This window comes from Lottia gigantea (assembly GCF_000327385.1).
Source record: "Lottia gigantea unplaced genomic scaffold LOTGIsca_120, whole genome shotgun sequence".
NCBI lineage: Eukaryota > Metazoa > Mollusca > Gastropoda > Lottiidae > Lottia > Lottia gigantea.
This window is the reverse complement of record NW_008707226.1, coordinates 64,459-82,703: the sequence shown is the minus strand read 5'-3', so window position 1 is coordinate 82,703 and position 18,245 is coordinate 64,459. Positions and strand designations below refer to the sequence as shown.

The following is an 18,245-nucleotide window of genomic DNA, read 5'->3' as shown; positions in this document are numbered from 1 at the left end:
ATCGCATCAAAATTGAAATAGATTTATTTCTTTGTGTAGCTGGTGTCAAGAACAAAAACTCTATCACTTGAACCCTTTTAGATTCTGAGCAGATTCCACAGTTCTCGCGTCTATTATAGTGCACATATTTATTTATATAGCAACGGTTTGATTCCATTACTGTTTTTCATAGGCGTATTTAACGTTATCATTCTATTTGCATTAGGTAGTAATTCGTCGCTTGTATCTGCGATCCTAAAAATATAGTTAATTTGTTTCGACTATCTTGAAATGATCTGGTTTTCAAAGAAAACAACCGTCTCATTAATGCAATTGTAAGTTATAAATGCCATTAGACGCAAATGAATAACGATGGATACGTTAGTTTTTGCCATTTAAATCAATCTGAGAAGCACATGTACCATGTTTGTTAGACAATTTATGCAAATTCAGCAACGGTTGACTATGTGTTACCCAGATGCGAAATCTGTTGTTTACAATGAAGACACACATTGCCTCAAACCAAAATAGAATGGAATGTCCGAAATATGGACAATGCCATCCAGTTTTCGATTAGAACCATTTTGCCAGGACAGCGGCATTACCCGAGGATGGACAACGCCATGCAGTTTTCAATTAGAGTCATTTTACAAGGACAACGCCATGACGACGGACAACGCCATGTAGTTTTCGATTAGGGTCATTTTGCCAGGACAGCGGCATTACCCGACGACGGACAACGCCATGCAGTTTTCAATAAGGGTCATTTTGCTAGGACAGCGGCATCATCTTACTCTTTTTGAATTTCGTCTGTAACGTGCACAGCCAGCCGATGGGCCTAAAGAAGTATGAATTTATTACAGTCCTGAAAAGTTTGATATCCAATCTATGTTCGAACATCTGTACCAATTAATTGATTATAAATAACACCTGAAGCTGTCGAAGTAGAAGATAATGATAGAATTTATTTATGATGCAATTAAAATGCTTTATATCGAGGTTCGCGATACCTCAAACTTAAAGCCTCAAAATAAACAAGAATTCAATGTGTTTTGCAAAGATTAATAGCATTCTTGTAAAAGACTTCGCGACCTATGATATCAGAAATAACACCAGGTTTCGACTACTCCAATCGTATGGAAACAATGTGTTTTAATAGCTATTAATATCATAGGCACTTTATATATTATGAAGAATATCATATGGTTAAATCGGAAATTGGTTGGCTGGAAGATTGTACGTGCAACCGGATTCTTCTTCAGTACAGTACAGTACAAATTTTGAACATTTTGACAACACAAACAATTTCGTTGTCCTGTTAACATACTCCGACTTCAATTTGAACAATTCAACGACACTTGAAAACTGGTTGAAAACCTTTTACAACGCACACCATTCACTCAACTTAATGGTGTATGTACCTCAAAAACGTGTTCTTAAGACTTTAGCTACATGCCGTTCGAGATGAAATATTCTGTCTATAGATGTGAAGACCCCATTGAATAATCGTTGAAATTGCTAATAACTAAATCATCGCAAATGTCCAATAATTTTGAGTAAGAGGCAAGTATTTTATATTAGTTGACATGGGTATTAGTTTCATTTTTTTCCCAAACCTAATTTACATTGTGGATTTATTTGTAAGTAGAACTAAAATAGTTTCGAAACCAACATGTAGTTATCGCTCATAGTTTATATGCCATATTCAACTCGCCAAATCTCCTTCATGTGATCATATAGAACGCAATTAAATGTTTTTGACCACACACATTGCATTTGAAGGTATCACGGCCGTCGAACATGGCATGGGAATGGTACAGATGATGTTTTACATTTAATAATTTAATGCCAACAAAAAAAGATTGATGGATGGAAAATATTGTCCAAATTGCTTTTGACATATACGTTGGGTTTTTTATGGTACTCGATTTGCTGGTTAAGGCCAAAGGATTGTTCTAGCTGTAATGCCATATTTCCTATGTGTTTTTACATCTGTGACTGTTTAAGGAAACTAACCTTATAAATTGGCACACAAAGTATAAGATAGATACGTTTTTGTCAATTCATAGAGACACAATGTTTTCGTTTTACACCATTTAACACCTTATAAAGACCAAAGTGGGATGTTACAGACACGAAAAAACAAGCCAGGAGTAAAATGAAAGTTGATATATTGTAGGTGCTATTTCTGTAAGGTATGAAGATTAGACCATGTGTGAAGCATATACTTGATAATCATATCTCCCCTTTCAGAAAATTTCTCGGGCATCCCAGTGGGCATGTCTAATATGATAAAACCAATAAACATAATGATCAAATAAATCATAAGATGAAGGTTATCTTAGCAAACCTAATGGAGAAATTATATGCCCGTCTAATCGCATAGAGCAGAAAATTTGAACCTGTCTGCTAGGTAGGTCTTCGGCTGGTTTGGAAGTGCAACTGTGAAATTGTAAATAACGTTTCAACAGTTTACATAGTCATCAGATGATTTTATGCTGAATAATAACAAAAATCGCACAATTATTCAAAATCTAAATAAGATAAAGATTTCTGAACAACAAGAAAATTCAAAAGCGATGAAAATGAAAAGAGTAAGGTCCAGAATAACGTTAGATCAAAGATTGTTTTAATTAAAATGCTATGTTAATATGGCGAAAGATATAACATATGTTTGGTTTACTGCCCAACTGCAGTTAAATTTCACATGTGTGAAATTTTACACATTAGTTTATTATTGTTCGTCACATCTTGCCATATCAGTTTCTTTCTCATACCATCTGCGCATTGTATGCACTTATTAAATACTTTCCTGACCGATTGTGTAAACACTTTCATGCTAAACACATATCTACACCTTACATTTAAATTGCTGAAACAGGGTTACTTGACACACAAACTTCAAATTTTATGGTCGTTATGGTGAAATCCTTGATAAATACAAAAATTCTGCTTTTTGCATTTTGGCTGGTTGCATTTCATGATGTTGACAATCTCAGTTGTGGTGGGTGTCGCCCACGAAGCAGACCATACTTACTCACTTGGTGGTACTTTTGCTATTTCTTAAATTTTTGAATCACGGCTTTTAGCTTGCTTATGCGGATTTTCATTACACCTATATTCATGTCAACTCTAAATTCAATAATCATGCATAACAATGCTAATGAAATGGGAATAAAATTGAGTTTTGCATCCTACTAATTTGTATACAATTATGCTAATGACGGGTAATCGTGTTTGTTGAATGGTTTGCGATTCAAATTTAAATAGATTGCAAAGAGGTAGTCGACTCTTTGCGTTTTCATCGGACACTTCGTAGCTTCCTTTAATGTTTTCGACGTCCTTATGCAAGTGGTTGATGGCGTTAACGTTGGCATTAGGAAAGTCGTAATTATGGTCATGTTCACAGGTAAGGTTGACGTCGGAAAGGACTCGGAAATGAAATTGAGTATACATCCATTTTTTCAACATCTAATGGGATAACGCCATGCATAGAGGCCAATTCGCCAGCCGTGCGGCATTAGCCCAGTTTTCGACTGTCAGGGATCTTTAACGTGCACTTCCTATAACACAGGATTAAAAATCGTGCAAGGGATGTGTTAAATGTCACCATTAGGCAATTAGTCGACTAAATTTATATTCCTCAATATCAACCAAATTTGATAACCTTATGTACAACTGTAACCCTGACGACGTTAAATTATTTACATTGAAGATTAACATTGCAGTTATGAGGTTTTTCCTTTAGTTTGGGTATTTGTTCAGCAACGAATAACATAATAGAGATATGTTGAAAAATATAGTAATATTATTTATCATTATTTAAGTATCTCTTTCAAATAGAATACCCAAACATTTACCGAGTGTACCATTAAGTAGAGTTTGTATATGGATAGATTAAAGCTTCTTACGCTACTGTCCTACTGCAGAAACCATATTTCTGAATCGCTATTTAGCAATTGTTTCTAAATGAATACAAAAATATAAACTTTAATAGCGTCTTTGATTGTCTAACAATTGATAAAAAAAATTGTCAGTTGACGAAACAAGAGAAATGTGAACCATTTTCATCGTTTTTTTTATTTATTTCCAATTAAAATTATATTTTAAAACTTCTATTGACCTCAAAACAATACTAAACCAATGGAACACAATGGAAATTTAATTTACTTGGAAAAAATGCAGAAACCACATATGTCAGAGAGAAGAAAGTTTCCTTTAATAAAGAGTTCAAAAAAATCTATTGACCTCATAGACAATTTTAGACCAATGACATATGACTGATATTTATTTTGAAATTCAGTAAAATTGTGAAATTTTTTTTTGTTAAAAACTACTGCTATCGAAGAGTAGAAAGTTTTATCTAATATATCGTTTCAAAACGAATATATTTTTTCGATAAACATTTTAAGGTGCATTTTAGATGAGAAAAAAGAAAAAAAAATTCTTACATTTTATCTTCATCCGTCAAAAACTTATCGGTAATAAGTAATAAATGTATCCAAATATCAACTGCTATACCTTGAGTATATAAAATATCACTTTAAAAAATGTCTATGAATCCCAATACTTTGACCACACGAAAAATATGTCACAGCACTAATATAAAATGTCAACAATGTATCACTCGTCTCCTAATTGTGTTTCCAAGTGCCCAATTTTCAAAAAAGTAAACAGGATTACATTATTTCGACCCTGACAATGTAGCTAGCACACGCTGGCCAGATAATATTTGAATAGAGGTGGATTTCGTGAATTGCGTTGAATATAAAAGGATAGATCAGTTCGACATAAAAATAAATAATGGGCGGTAACGGCTAATGTAAAGCTGATGATGGACTGGTATTTTGTGATATTTTTGATGAGAACAGAAATGTTACTGATTGTGAAATTTACTAGTACATGTATTGCTGATGCCAACAGAAATGATGATGTTGACATTTAGATACACAGGGTGACATCGGGCGTACAGCAACTCGTCTCGCAATTTACTATTACATGTATTGCTGATGCCAACAGAAATGATGATGTTGACATTTACATACGCAGGATGACAACAGGGTGTACACACTCATCTCGTTGACATTTACATATGCATGGTGACACTGGATGCACCGCGACACTCATCTTGAAAGTTACTAGTATTGCTGATGCCAACAGAAATGATGCTGTTGATGATGATGTTGACATTTTCTTACGCAGGGTGACATGGGGCGTACAGCGACTTTCATCTCGAACATCTTACGAAATTGTAGATTATATGAGGAAAAACGTATTGTATGGTATTTCGTCAATTCTTTCTGCAAAGGTCGTGAAAGGGCAGCAACCCAGAGAGTCCAAGGTACAGAATGTGAACCAAACACTTGGTGTAAAATATATAACAGCACGATTCTAAGTTAACACATTTTTGTACCTCAATACAGGTCTGGTAGTCATTGGGGAGTTTATTATTAGCAAACTTAAAAGATCTTCAAAAAACTTTTTTTTTTAAGAGAGTCATGTCCCAAGTTAATTATTTTATTTTTGAGACGTTAGTGTTCGTTTAAATGTTATAGGTTATATCCCTAATGCATTGAACGTAGATATAGTGGAGTTCTCATTGCATCCCTCTAAATGCTGATGGGGTATTTTATATTTTTCATTCATTTCAACTCCATCGATCCAATTTGATTCTGATAATACCACTGATTTGCTGGCAAAGTACAATGTTTTACACCAGCCTACTGTTGAATTACATATATTCTTCCGTATTGGAATGCCTAGGCATTCTAATGAGGCATTCCAATACCATTCTTAGCATGCTAGTTCAGAGTCTGGGAAGTTCTCGAGAGATTTCTGCACGAGTCGCATCACAACCTGCTTTCGGGCGTTGGCCAAATACATTATTGTTATTTTAACTGTATTTGAATAACATTGAAGGTTCCGACATTGTTTTCGAACTAAGGATTGAATGCAGATTTTTTTGCGTTCGTCGGTTGATGGACGGAGAATTTTCACGTGTTAATTCGAATGAATGCCGAAAAGAGATAGCGCCCTTCTTGTCTACTTGTGATTTATGAAGGGATTAGTCCCGAAATGTAGTCACATTTACTCTAATTGTATCGACTTTTTACCTGTTTGCGCTTTATCATGTGATTTACTTTTTCCTTTAAACGAAAGGGTAGGTTTGGTATATTCGTCGACCCTCCTCCAAATAACTTCATAAGCATCCTTGTATCTTTTCTCGCCAATTTCGGAGTAGTGGTAGGATAACAGCACATTGTCTGCGTTACCATCGTGCCAAAACATATCGCCTCTACTGATAAAAGGAACCAGTTATAGAGTAATGGTTCCGAACAGTCTTTAAGAAACACTTTAAACTGCAGATCAAAGAGTGTTCTTTAGAAAATAATAAATATAGAATTCCATCTTTTGGCAAAATGTCTACTATTGCCCAATGGTGAATACCTCATTTATTGTAATCTTATAAAATTCCTATGGACACCTGAACATTTTAAAGAGTATGAAAACAATCGTAAAAGAAATACTGTTGTTCTATGCTCGTTAATTATGGCTTCTTAAAATAAATTCGAAGCGTGTGCGTCTTTTTTTATATTTTTGATTTCTTTGAAAAGAATTTGTAATTTATATAATATACTCCTAAAAACAGGCAGATGTTGATTTGCTTACAAGTCAAGGCATAGAACTATTACAGTTCTATGATTAAGGTCATTTTTAAACGAATCCTTATTACATGCTACATGGCATACATAAGACGGAAATATAAAATTTCAATTGAAAATAAAGGACATTTAGGTAACCTTTGTACTGTATGTTTTGAATGAAGAAAAAACTTATCGAATTCACAAACTATTGGTCAACGTCCATCAAAGAGTAACAAAAAATGAGTTATGAATGAAAAGCTATCATGGATAATTCGAAAATAACAGATCTGTGTGGTCTAATAATCTGTTTCTATTAAATCTTTCTGCGTACAAATTCAACTTCAGTAGAATAATTTCTAAATAAATAGAAAATGCCTTAACCTCTCAATATTTCTTTCAACGGATTGAGATATTTCACTCGCTGCTAGACGTTTTATCGGATCGAAATGATTTATGTATTCTAATGAACTGTTTCTAATAAATCTTTCTGCGTACAAATGCAACTTCAGCAGAATAATTTCTAAATAATTTGTTTTCAAATACAAAATGCCTTAACCTCTCAATATTTCTTTCAACGGATTGAGATGTTTCACTCGCTGCTAGACGCTTTATCGGATCGAAATGATTTAAGTATTCTAATGAACTGTTTCCTTAAATCTTTCTGCGTACAAATGCAACTCCAGCAGAATAATTTCTAAATAATTTGTTTTCAAATAGAAAATGCCTTGACCTCTCAATATTTGTTTCAACAGATCGAAATATTTCACTCGCTGCTAGACGTTTATCGGATCGAGATAATACATATATGTATAGTGATAATGTATTACAATATATTGACGTGAGATATACGGACTTGCCATCTGATATCTAACCACCCAAACTGTCTGGCATTTCTAAAATAACCACAGGTCAGCGTAACATTGTGTTCTATCTATCACATTAAATGGTGTTGTATTCGGTGTATTGAGATTGAACGTTTAAGTTTAGATTAATGGTTAAGAGCATAATAATTTTTAATTGAATAATGTTTACATTATGGAATCTCTGGCATTAGATATGTTTGGTGAACACCGCTTCACACAGTGGTAAAATTAATAGTTGGAGAATAATTATAATATTCATTTGAATGTTTAGACTACATTTGTGTATATATTATAGATTCTCTTGTATATTCATACTCATCGGGGTCAGATTCAAAACATAAACACAACCACCGAATGTTGGTAGTGTGTTCTAATCTCTGTCGGCGTGTGAAAGTTTATTGCCTTAGTACTCATTATACCAGTCGACCTACCTGGTTATGGAAAATCAAAAACATATAAATGCTTATGATGATACAGTCATCAAGAATTATCCTTGTGTAAAGTGTTGGTACCTTATTTCTGTCTGTTATATTGAGATCTTGTTTTTTTGTCTTAATAATACGAGTCGTCATCGTCCGAACCTCAACCACGCCTTTATATGAAACAGTGCAATTCTATGTTAGTGCTGTTTTCTATACTATACTTTTGTACTCTTCTATTTCATAACAAATAGTGACTGAAATTGATGGATGACCGTGGAATTTATATTTTAAAAAGTCGTTAAAACGATAGTCGATACCAAGTTTTGAAATTAATGTTGTCAATGCATCATCTCATTGAGTTCTGTTTACTATTTGTATAAGATATTTTTTTTGAAGGAACTATGATATAATTACTATTCAATCATATTGTTCAATTGTAAAGAGGGTTTCATCACCTTTTGAAATACTTGTGACTCACATTATCAGAGACAGCCAAACAAACTTTCGCCAGCCCTACATTTGAATTTTTCGATCGTATCATTGTCCGCTTCGAAGTAGTTTTCATCGTCTACAAGTGCCTTTAAATTTAAAAAAAAACCTTGTAAATTTCTGTTTAATTTGATATGAACGCAGATTCCCGCCAGCCCTAAATTCAAATATTCTCAATTATTTTATCGTCTGCAAACGAAGCAGTTTTCATCGTCTAAAAGTGGCTTTGCATTTTACAAAAATCTGTAAATTTCTGTTTACTTTGAAATGAACACAATTTCCCATCCCGTAAATTTCAGTCGAAAATAATTCCCAAAAAACTAATTTCATATTGATATCCTGGCATTGTTAGCAATGAGCCAACCACCTTTGTTCGTTTCAAAGAGGCTTGTAATCGAATATTCGTGTGCTCATGTTTTACATTCGGTTTTGGAGTTTTGTATAAATGAAATAGTTTATTTTCACAATAACAAATTTTATTTCTTAATGAAAATATAACAATAAATGTTAATGAAAAACTAAAATATTAAGCACCATTATAATAAGCAGATTTGTGACCGGTTATGCATCTTCATGTAATAACCTCAGCTCCTGAAAGAGAGTGAAAATCTCTTTCCTCGAGACACTTTTCTGATAGTCTTAACTTTTTGTTCTTGTTCAACCTTGTGGAGCAAATTCGGATGTTTCTCGTTTCCGTAAGAAATATAATGTCCGTTCACACTTTGAACTCGTTTTAATTCAACGTGGGGTTTTGGGTTCATCTCCTCATATTCGTCATCGAAGTCTTCGGATAATCGACTGACCAGATCCTGGTTGGTGACCACGCTGATGGCATCTGATCCAAGACTTTCATAACCACTGCTCGCATCACTGTATATGGATATTGAATTATATGTGGCAGTACGTGGTAACTTCGGTAAGGGTCTAGCCAAATCATATGTGAATCCTGTAGCTTGTTCTATTCCAGAAGACTCTGCTTTGCGCTTTTTAGATGGAGATGTGGTTTTGGGACAAGAACACTCGGCATCTTTTTCGATTTGTTTGCGACAGATAGGGCATATTATTGTCGTTTGAAAATCATTCTCGATCTTGTCAGTTAAGGTTGAAAGTTCATCAATAATCTGTGTAGCTAAATCGTATTCTGGTTCTCGAACTCTGACTTCTTCATAGATGTTTTCTTCTCCAAAAGATTTTTCAACAATTTGCTGGGATACTTCGTGAATAGTTATGTCTTCGTACCCGGATTTCTTGACACTGGATTCAAAATGTTGGGTAATCACTTCATAGTCAGAGTGTGCGCCGGAAGGTGCTGAACGTCTTCGGCATCTCTTTTTGATCCAGTTTAACATTTTCTTGCCTTCTCGGATAGACATTGTCTGTAAAATATTCAAATAAGTTTGTAAGTGATTCGTTAATGTATGTGAATTCGGCAGTGAATGTTGCTGAATTTAAAAATCTTCAGATATATATTAAATCGAAGCGTGGCCAATCATTAACTGCACGCTACAGCTTGAGGTCCGTCGTGCGCCATTATTAGATCGTCTAATATCGCCTGGCGGACCAGTGGTGCAAACTTTTAATCATTTAATTAGTGGTTAAAATGGGGTTATATGAGTTCACAGATAGACGGATTGTTTGATTGTAACATAATGGCAAACCATCAACTACTAATGGGCTAAATCCCCTATATTTACCGAAAATTGTTTTTTTGTTTTTTCTTGCTTCGCTTTGAATTTTTAAGGAGGGTTTTTTTTAGGAAGGTTTTATCACAAGGCTTTTATTTAATGTAAATAACGCTGTTTTTTTTTTTGTCACTCCGAATATTTTAGGCAATAGTTATATTTTAAACTTAAAATCCTATCAGTGAATAAATGATGATCTTAATTTGCCAATGAATGCACATGGGTAGAATATTTTTTTTTTTTATGTTTACAGGCAATTAAAAATTATTTTTTCACAAATAGATGCTTGTGAAATTCACTGGTAATGAACACATCAATTCAATTTTGTGATTTTGCTATAATAATCCCATTAAGATTTCAAACACAGTAAATGAAGTAATAAAAAAAGGACTAATGTTTCCCAGATTGAATACTATTTCATTATGACATTTTTGTTCTTGGGACAAGTAAAAAAAAATTGCTCTATTTTAAGTTTATTTTTTTTAATATTGGACATGTTAATAATTTGATGATTAGTGTCCGAATTTAAAATACATTGTTCTAACATATTCCACCCTTACGGGCTTATCGGTAATCTAAAGCAATAAGTTGTATGTCAAACGAGCTCGTGTCGACATGATAGAAGAAGTAAGAAAAAACCCAAATGAATATTGCTTGAGTATCCAATTCGAAGCCAAAAAAAAAATTCGTCATTATGATAGTAGGACAAAATGGCAGAATAACACTTCAAGATTGGTTTGCGTCGTTGTGACAATGTGGCAGCCGGACATAAATTTCAAATCAACAAACTAACGAGTTCGCGCCGTTCTGATGGAATAACAATAATATAATTTAATGTACTAAATTTACTGTCGAAACAGCAAAATTAACAGTTCGCGCCGCTATGATAGATCAACAATAACGCAGACCAATAAAGTTTGAAGTAAAACACAACATAAATTCTCGAGTTAAAGCCGAACTGATAGAATGACAAGGCAGAATTAGTTTCCTACTGATAGAAAAACAATGAGATAGGATTTTTAATGGTATTTCATTCGAAACAACAAAAGTTTCAGTTCGTGCTGTTTTGATAAGGCAGATATTTCCGTCCTAAAATTATATAAACAACATAATCACGAGTTTATTCTCTAATAGTAGAATGGCAAAAAGGCAGACGAACATTTGTTACAGTCGAAACAACAAAGTTATTAACTAGTGCCGTTATGATAGGATGATAATAAGACAGACGTATATGTATATTACTGTCCCAAATCATGAGTTAGTTCCCTTAAGATAGGCGATAAGTAGTCGCAACAACAAAATTTTATATAGATCGACAATAAAAAAGTTACACTGAATTCCTTCGGTGTTTAAAATATAACAACATATTGACGAGCTCACATCTAAATGATAATTCGACACTATCAGTATGTTAGACGAACATTGAATTCCTCACAATGGTCGAAATAACTAAAGGAGTTAGCTCCCTTTGGATAGAATCGAAACTATAGAAGATAATTCTAGATTCAAAACATTGATTTTATATAGACCATAACACTAAGGTCGTAAACAAAATGTCACCAGTGTTCCGCTCTGATGAGCTGATTATCAGGCAGACGAATATCATCATCTCGAAATGGCTCTCCTAAAACTGTAAACACGATACAATCATGAGTTATTTCCCTTATAGTAGAATGACAGTAACGCAGACGGACATTTCCTCCTTTAACATTAATAGTCAAAACAATTTAATCAAGAGATAGAACACCAATAAAATAAAAAAAAAGTCCAAACAACCGTAAGAAAATTTGCGCCGGTCTGATAAGCTAACAATAATAAGGCAGACGAATTTTGACAACAACACTCGTCTTGTGGCACCAACAATCTCCATTTGCGCCTCTTTGATAGAATGACAAAGAGGCACACAATATGCGTTGAATTTCTTTCTGTATACAAATTGTTCGACAAATAAGTTTAGCGATACAGAGCTGGCTTGATTAATCCCATACGGTTCCTTACAGAAATTGATTGCGAATTAACCATGAAAACAGTCCATAAACCAAACCCAAACTAATGATTGGCATACAAAGTACTGTCTGTATTGTATACATTGTAATGTAATGGTCTTCTATGGACATTTGGAATGGCGGAATAATTTTAAATATGTATAAGATATCGTTTAATATGATGCAATTGATTATTAAATTTATGTTTCTGGATACATACTAAGTTTTGTTGGGTTATGTTTCAAGTACGATTTCGATGTGACGGAAACAGGCAAAAGTAAATTGAACCTTTTAGTTATGTTTTGATTGTATTTCGGCAAATCAAGAAAAATTGATTGGTTATATATACAACTTTATAACAGTTCAGTCGCGGGAAAGTTAAAACACGAGGCGCCATTATCCAGTACTTGAAATCGCCACTACTTTTGTTGAGAGTCTTGATAATCCAAGATTAAACAAGACTGTTATGTTTTTCTTTCAATCATCAAGTACCAAAAAGTACTAGACTTATCAGCCCTCGAGACAGATAGTGGCGTTATACCAATCAAAATAACAAAAAGCCTAAATTACCAACTGGTATAAGAACCAACACTTTCTTTCGATTGTCATAAGCATTTTGCTCTCGTACCTTCAACATCACAGTAAATTTAGTTACATCTAGAAAAAATTCAAAATGATCGGATGGATTAAAAAACGTTGTAACAGGAGAAGATCAGATCCTACTGGAGGGAAACTTAAAGAATTGGGTAAAGGAATCAAGGAGGTCGAATCCGATTTTCCTCTTTACTTTACATTAGAAAACAAAACTTGTGTCACGATTGAGGAAGAAAATCCCTATGAAGAAGTTGGAAACGCATCTAGTATAAAGTTAGAAAAAGCCCATAACACCACTACCAAGTGCCATGCATGTCCTCTATGCAGAAGAACATCGTTGAATATACATTGTTCATGTCACACTGTTACGCCCTCGAGTTCAAAAGGTTCATCTAAATTTACCGAGGAACCAATATACGAACTCGCAAAATCTCCCTTTGTGAAATCAAAATGTAAAATTGAAAGGAGTTATTCATACTCTTGTGGAAATTACCGAAGACCTTTACCAGAAATTCCAAGGAACAGCATCATTGAAGCTTCGTCAACTGAGGATGCATGTTATGGTTATGAAAGTATTGGGTCAGATAGTGGTATGAGTTCGGATGGTGGTAGCGAGAAACACGTCTACAGTGGTTATGAACCTGTGTTTAACAACCAAGATGATTTTACTGGTATGATATCAGATGATAGCGACTACGAAGAAATAGAAACACTTCCTATTGTGAGAAAACCGAGAAGATGCAGTCTTGGTCCATCTTTTAAATTTGAATCTGGTGGGGCTAAGTCTAGGAACATGAGAAAACATTGTTTGAGAAAACAAGCTCAATGCTAATGATTTTACAGAAACTAGTTGTTTACCAAATAAAAAATGTTATTGTGTTTATTATCGAACAGTGCTATTGTATATCTCTATTTAATTGTACATATAATTTATGATTAAGCTAGAATAAATTATTTTGAAAATTTCAATAACGAATTTGATCTTATTTTTCTTTCTTCTTTATGCATCTTTTTGCAATCCTTTGAAAATTGGTTAGTCAGAGCTCATCACATGGGAATTGAAATAATGTTTTACGGCCTATATTTTGGTTCATAGGAGTTTTCATGAGCTTCTGCACTCTTAAAACAACTTGGAACTCATCGGCCATCTTGACAACTGTTTCCATCATTTCTAAACGCACTTCCGACATTAATGGAAAGTCAATTCATTTCAATATAATTTAAAAAAAAATCGTTTTTGCGTTAATAAATTTCAAGAAAGGATCAATGTAGAATAATTGGTCATAATCGATCTTTAGTAATGTTGATTGTTATTTCATCTTCTTTGGTTTTGGGAATAGCGGCAACTGTTGAAATCAAACGAAAGCATTTCGGTTTTACAATGTCCTTGGTCACATGATGAAGATGAAGATTTTAAGAGCAAAAAGCAAATTTCACACACTCTATTGATATTGTGAATTACTCTTTTCGGAACAAGTATACATAATATAGCATGTATATATTTTGATCAAAAAAGCTATTTTAATTTCTTGGTTACAAAGAATATAAGATTTACCGTGTGATATATTATCATTAACACATCATTCTACTCAACGTAGTTTTGGTTAGTGAATTGATGTCTAGACTTTGTACACCGACTAATTATTTCCTACCAAGATTTCTAAATTTTGTAAGGGACAGTATAAGATTAATCAAAACTAAATAATTAGTTTGAAATCGTTGAACAATCCTGGCGGGCGAAACTAACGTCGTATTTATTTAGTAAATCAGCATTCGTCGTTTCTTTTGTTATTCAAATTACTTCACATAACAATTGACAGTACGATATCTAAATACTATACTTTCGCTTCATTCCTTTGATTTCCATTTTCCCTTGATTCGAATATTATCTCCGTAGTACCGCAGAATGTACAAGTGCATGTATGAAATCTGGATCATTGGCACAAAAAGCATAATTTTGAAGAAGAAAAAACAACAAAACTATACGAAAATTGTGTGTGAATTGTTATGTATGCAACCTAATTTTACGGCTCAAATAATTTTATATTAAACAAATTTGCAATTGCAAAGTACGATAGTAAGTCATAAATGTTACGGAGAAATTATGCAATTAAACAAGTATGTTCGCATTTCAGACCATTTAATGAAATACATTCCATTCAAGACAAAGTTAACATGTTGATGGAATGCAAACCGACAAAAGTAAATCGAACCTTTTAGTAATGTTTTGACTGTGATTCATCAAATCAAGACAACTTGATTGGTTATATAAACAACTTAATAACAGTTCAGTCGCGGGAAAGTTCAAACACGAGGCGCCAATATCCAGCACAAATCACGAATACATTAGTTGAGAGGCTTGATAATCCAAGATGAAACAAGGCGGTTTTGTTTTGCTTTCAATCATCAAATACGAAAAAGTACTAGACTTATCAGCCCTCGAGACAGATAGCGGCGTTATACCAATCAAAATAACAAAAAGCCTAAATTACCAACGAGTATAACATCCAACATTTTCTTTCGATTGTCATAAGCATTTTGCTCTCGTACCTTCAACATCACAGTCAATTTAGTTACATCTAGAAAAAAATCAAAATGATCGGATGGATTAAAAAACGTTGTAACAGGAGAAGATCAGATTCTTTTGGAGGGAAACTTAAGGAATGTGGTAAAGGAATCAAGGAGGTTGAATCCGATCGCCCTCTTTACTTTGCATTAGAAAACAAAGTTGGTACATGTGTTGAAGAAAACAATCACTATGAAGAGGTTGAAATCACATGTCCGTTATGTAGACGAACTGGTCCAAGTGGCCCGTACTCGTGCCTTGAAGGTTCAACGGCAAGAGGTTGTAGTGAAGCATTATGTGTTCTACCAATACCATCTTGTGTAAATCTTACTATAAAATTGGAAAGACGGTACTCAGGCGCAAGTGGATATTGCCAAAGACCTTTACCCGAAATTCCAGGAAATGGAAATGAAGAGGCATCTTCATCGGAGGATGAATGTTATGGATATGAAAGTATGGGATCGGATAGTGGCATCAGTTCAGATGGTGGAAGTGATTGCCAGGTCTACAATCAATACGAAAGTGTTCTTGGTGGACATGATTCTCGTTATATCCAACAGGCTATATCGGATGACAGTGACTACGAAGAGATTGACAACCTACCCAAGTTCTACCAAAATCCAACTGTCTAGAAAGCTACATCATTAAATTTCTTAAACTTAAATCACGAGCCAAGGACCACTGGGGAAGTCGAATTACCACCGTCATTGGCAATGTGGAGTATTGACATTGACCAATTTTGATTTTTATTTGTGGTTCAGAGGACCTACGTTCTCAAACAAATTCTAACAAATAGTCAATATCATAGTTACATCTTGACGCCTCTAAAGTTAAAATTGTAAATACAATATTATTAGTGCTTTTGTTTATTTTATCGTTATACTATTGTTGAATAAAATATAATTGTTAACAAGGGCTTTTGTCTTAACGGTTTATGTCTTTGCAGTATCCGTTGAGGTCTACCTATCCTGTAAGTTAGGAAAAGCTCTTCTAGATATCTGAAGATGAAAATGCTTAACGAATCACAAACAAAAAAACAGAAAAAACTTTCCAGCAGCAAAATATTCGGCGACTTTGCACTGAACAATTAGAGAGATACAAAAATTATTCTATGATTTATTTCAATTCAATGAATCCAGCATTGATAACAACAAATTAAATAACAAACTATACAAAACAAAACTGTCAATAAATAACTAACTATTTCACTCAGATTGTCTACACAGTAGTACACTTCAAGGATGGCGATGAAATGGTAGATACTTCTTCGTAGAGATCAGATTCGGAATTCATGGTTTCGTAAAATCCACTGCTGTCGTCGTCCGAAGATACATCACATAATCGGCTACGGATTGGAATTGCTGGTAGTGGGCGTTGCTGTATGTCAGACATGGCACGATGAACAGGTCGACGTTGTTTGTTGATGGTATCTTGAACATGACTATTGCATCTTAAGATCTCGTTACCGTGAAAGCTTCGTCTGGTCTTTTTAAGCCGTGCAAATGGATCAGGAGTTGAGGTTGGTACTGTGTCGAGGTGATAAGTGCTATTGGCATCAGATTCAAAGTCGGAGGTGATGCAGTCACATGACTGTTCCTTACGACATAAGGGGCATGTCATCGTTTCTCGCTTGCACCATATATTATCTTCTTCAAAGTCGTCCATGAGTTTACTGGTAAGGGAGGTAACTGCGGCCGACATATCATGAAGGGCACTGTAGTTGACTTCTTCATAAATATGGTACTCGGATTCGTAGATATGGTATTCTGGTTCATCCTCGAGAGTAAAATATGGATTTTGTGGTACTGGTGTTGCTACTGCTTGAACCGATACATTCGATTTGATTCTTTTCGAGACAGGAACTAATGATGGTGCGGATTTTCTGCGGCATCGTTTCTTCAACCAACTGAACATCTAAAAATCAATTGAAAATGAATTCATGGATTACAAGGGTCCATAATGGAAAAATATAAAAACTTAATATAAATATTAGCATATACATCTTAGAAAAATAGGACTGAAAATGTCAATTTCAACTTTTAGTCAAATAAAACAACGAAACGGATTTTTTTTTTTGTGTGTGTGCAAAATGCGAACTTTTGTTCTTACAAAATTATTTTGAAATGATTGAGCAATGAAAAATACTCACCTTGAAATAAATAATATCGAGATGATGAGAAAGATATGAAATTTTGAGTAAAGTTCATTAAGGTACGATGGTGAATCAGCAGCGAATGATGAAATCTGTTCACAAATTCAGAGAATATATATTTCAAATTTGTCAGGAATGACTTGCTTCAGATGACATCATTAACCAAAACATTTCAATCAGTCAATCTTAATTTAATTTAATCATCTATACTGAAGGATTTCATCATTTAATCATTTAACGCAATCATATTTTGACGTCGTTTGTCTAAACATTGGCCTGTTTGACGCAATCATATTTTGACGTCAGTTGTCAAAACATTTCCATGATTTAATCATTGGCGCAATCATATTTTGAGGTGAATTATCAAAACATTTCGATTAACAAATTATTAGTCCAATTATTAATTCAAAGTACTAGTGTGCATATTAAGCCATTTTTAGGTTATAAGTACGATATGAATAAATAATTAATAAAATCATATTATATAGCATATACCAATACATACTGAGTAATAAGACAAACATTTTCATCGAGTAGAGATGAGTGGTTGACGAATTTTAATACGTACTATACATATCACACTTTTAGAACACTGCCCAAGTTTTTACTAAAAGGATTTCAGAATGCCCTTTTCCATTTCAAAAGTCAGATTGTAAATTTGAAGGCGATTCTTCTGTAGAAGGTATTGACTTGTATGGTTGTGATATTCTGACGTATAAAGAACCGGTTGGGCTAATGCAACAAAAGCAAGTAAGTCGTTTGTATTAAGGAATACGAATAAGCATTGGTTGTAGAGTATAAAGTATAGAGTATAAATTCATGGCACGTAGATTCACGACAATGTCTTTGTTTTTTAAGCAAGTTTTGAA

General features: G+C 33.9%; 4 protein-coding genes across 4 annotated transcripts; 2 read left to right on the top strand and 2 right to left on the bottom strand.

Moving 5' to 3' along the window:
• Positions 1-8,981: 8,981 nt before the first annotated feature.
• LOTGIDRAFT_171777 (hypothetical protein) lies at positions 8,982-9,770 on the bottom strand (the record flags this gene model as incomplete). The annotated part of the gene is made up of 1 exon (XM_009048338.1): positions 8,982-9,770. One exon carries the CDS (start codon positions 9,768-9,770, stop codon positions 8,982-8,984), a length of 789 nt encoding a protein of 262 aa, XP_009046586.1.
• A 2,967-nt stretch (positions 9,771-12,737) lies between these two features.
• On the top strand, positions 12,738-13,490 carry LOTGIDRAFT_171776 (hypothetical protein; the record flags this gene model as incomplete). The annotated part of the gene is made up of 1 exon (XM_009048337.1): positions 12,738-13,490. One exon carries the CDS (start codon positions 12,738-12,740, stop codon positions 13,488-13,490), a length of 753 nt encoding a protein of 250 aa, XP_009046585.1.
• Positions 13,491-15,253: 1,763 nt separating this feature from the next.
• Positions 15,254-15,856, top strand: LOTGIDRAFT_171775 (hypothetical protein; the record flags this gene model as incomplete). The annotated part of the gene is made up of 1 exon (XM_009048336.1): positions 15,254-15,856. The coding sequence occupies one exon, from the start codon at positions 15,254-15,256 to the stop codon at positions 15,854-15,856; it is 603 nt and encodes a 200-aa protein (XP_009046584.1).
• A 586-nt stretch (positions 15,857-16,442) lies between these two features.
• Positions 16,443-17,138, bottom strand: LOTGIDRAFT_171774 (hypothetical protein; the record flags this gene model as incomplete). The annotated part of the gene is made up of 1 exon (XM_009048335.1): positions 16,443-17,138. The coding sequence occupies one exon, from the start codon at positions 17,136-17,138 to the stop codon at positions 16,443-16,445; it is 696 nt and encodes a 231-aa protein (XP_009046583.1).
• Positions 17,139-18,245: the final 1,107 nt, after the last annotated feature.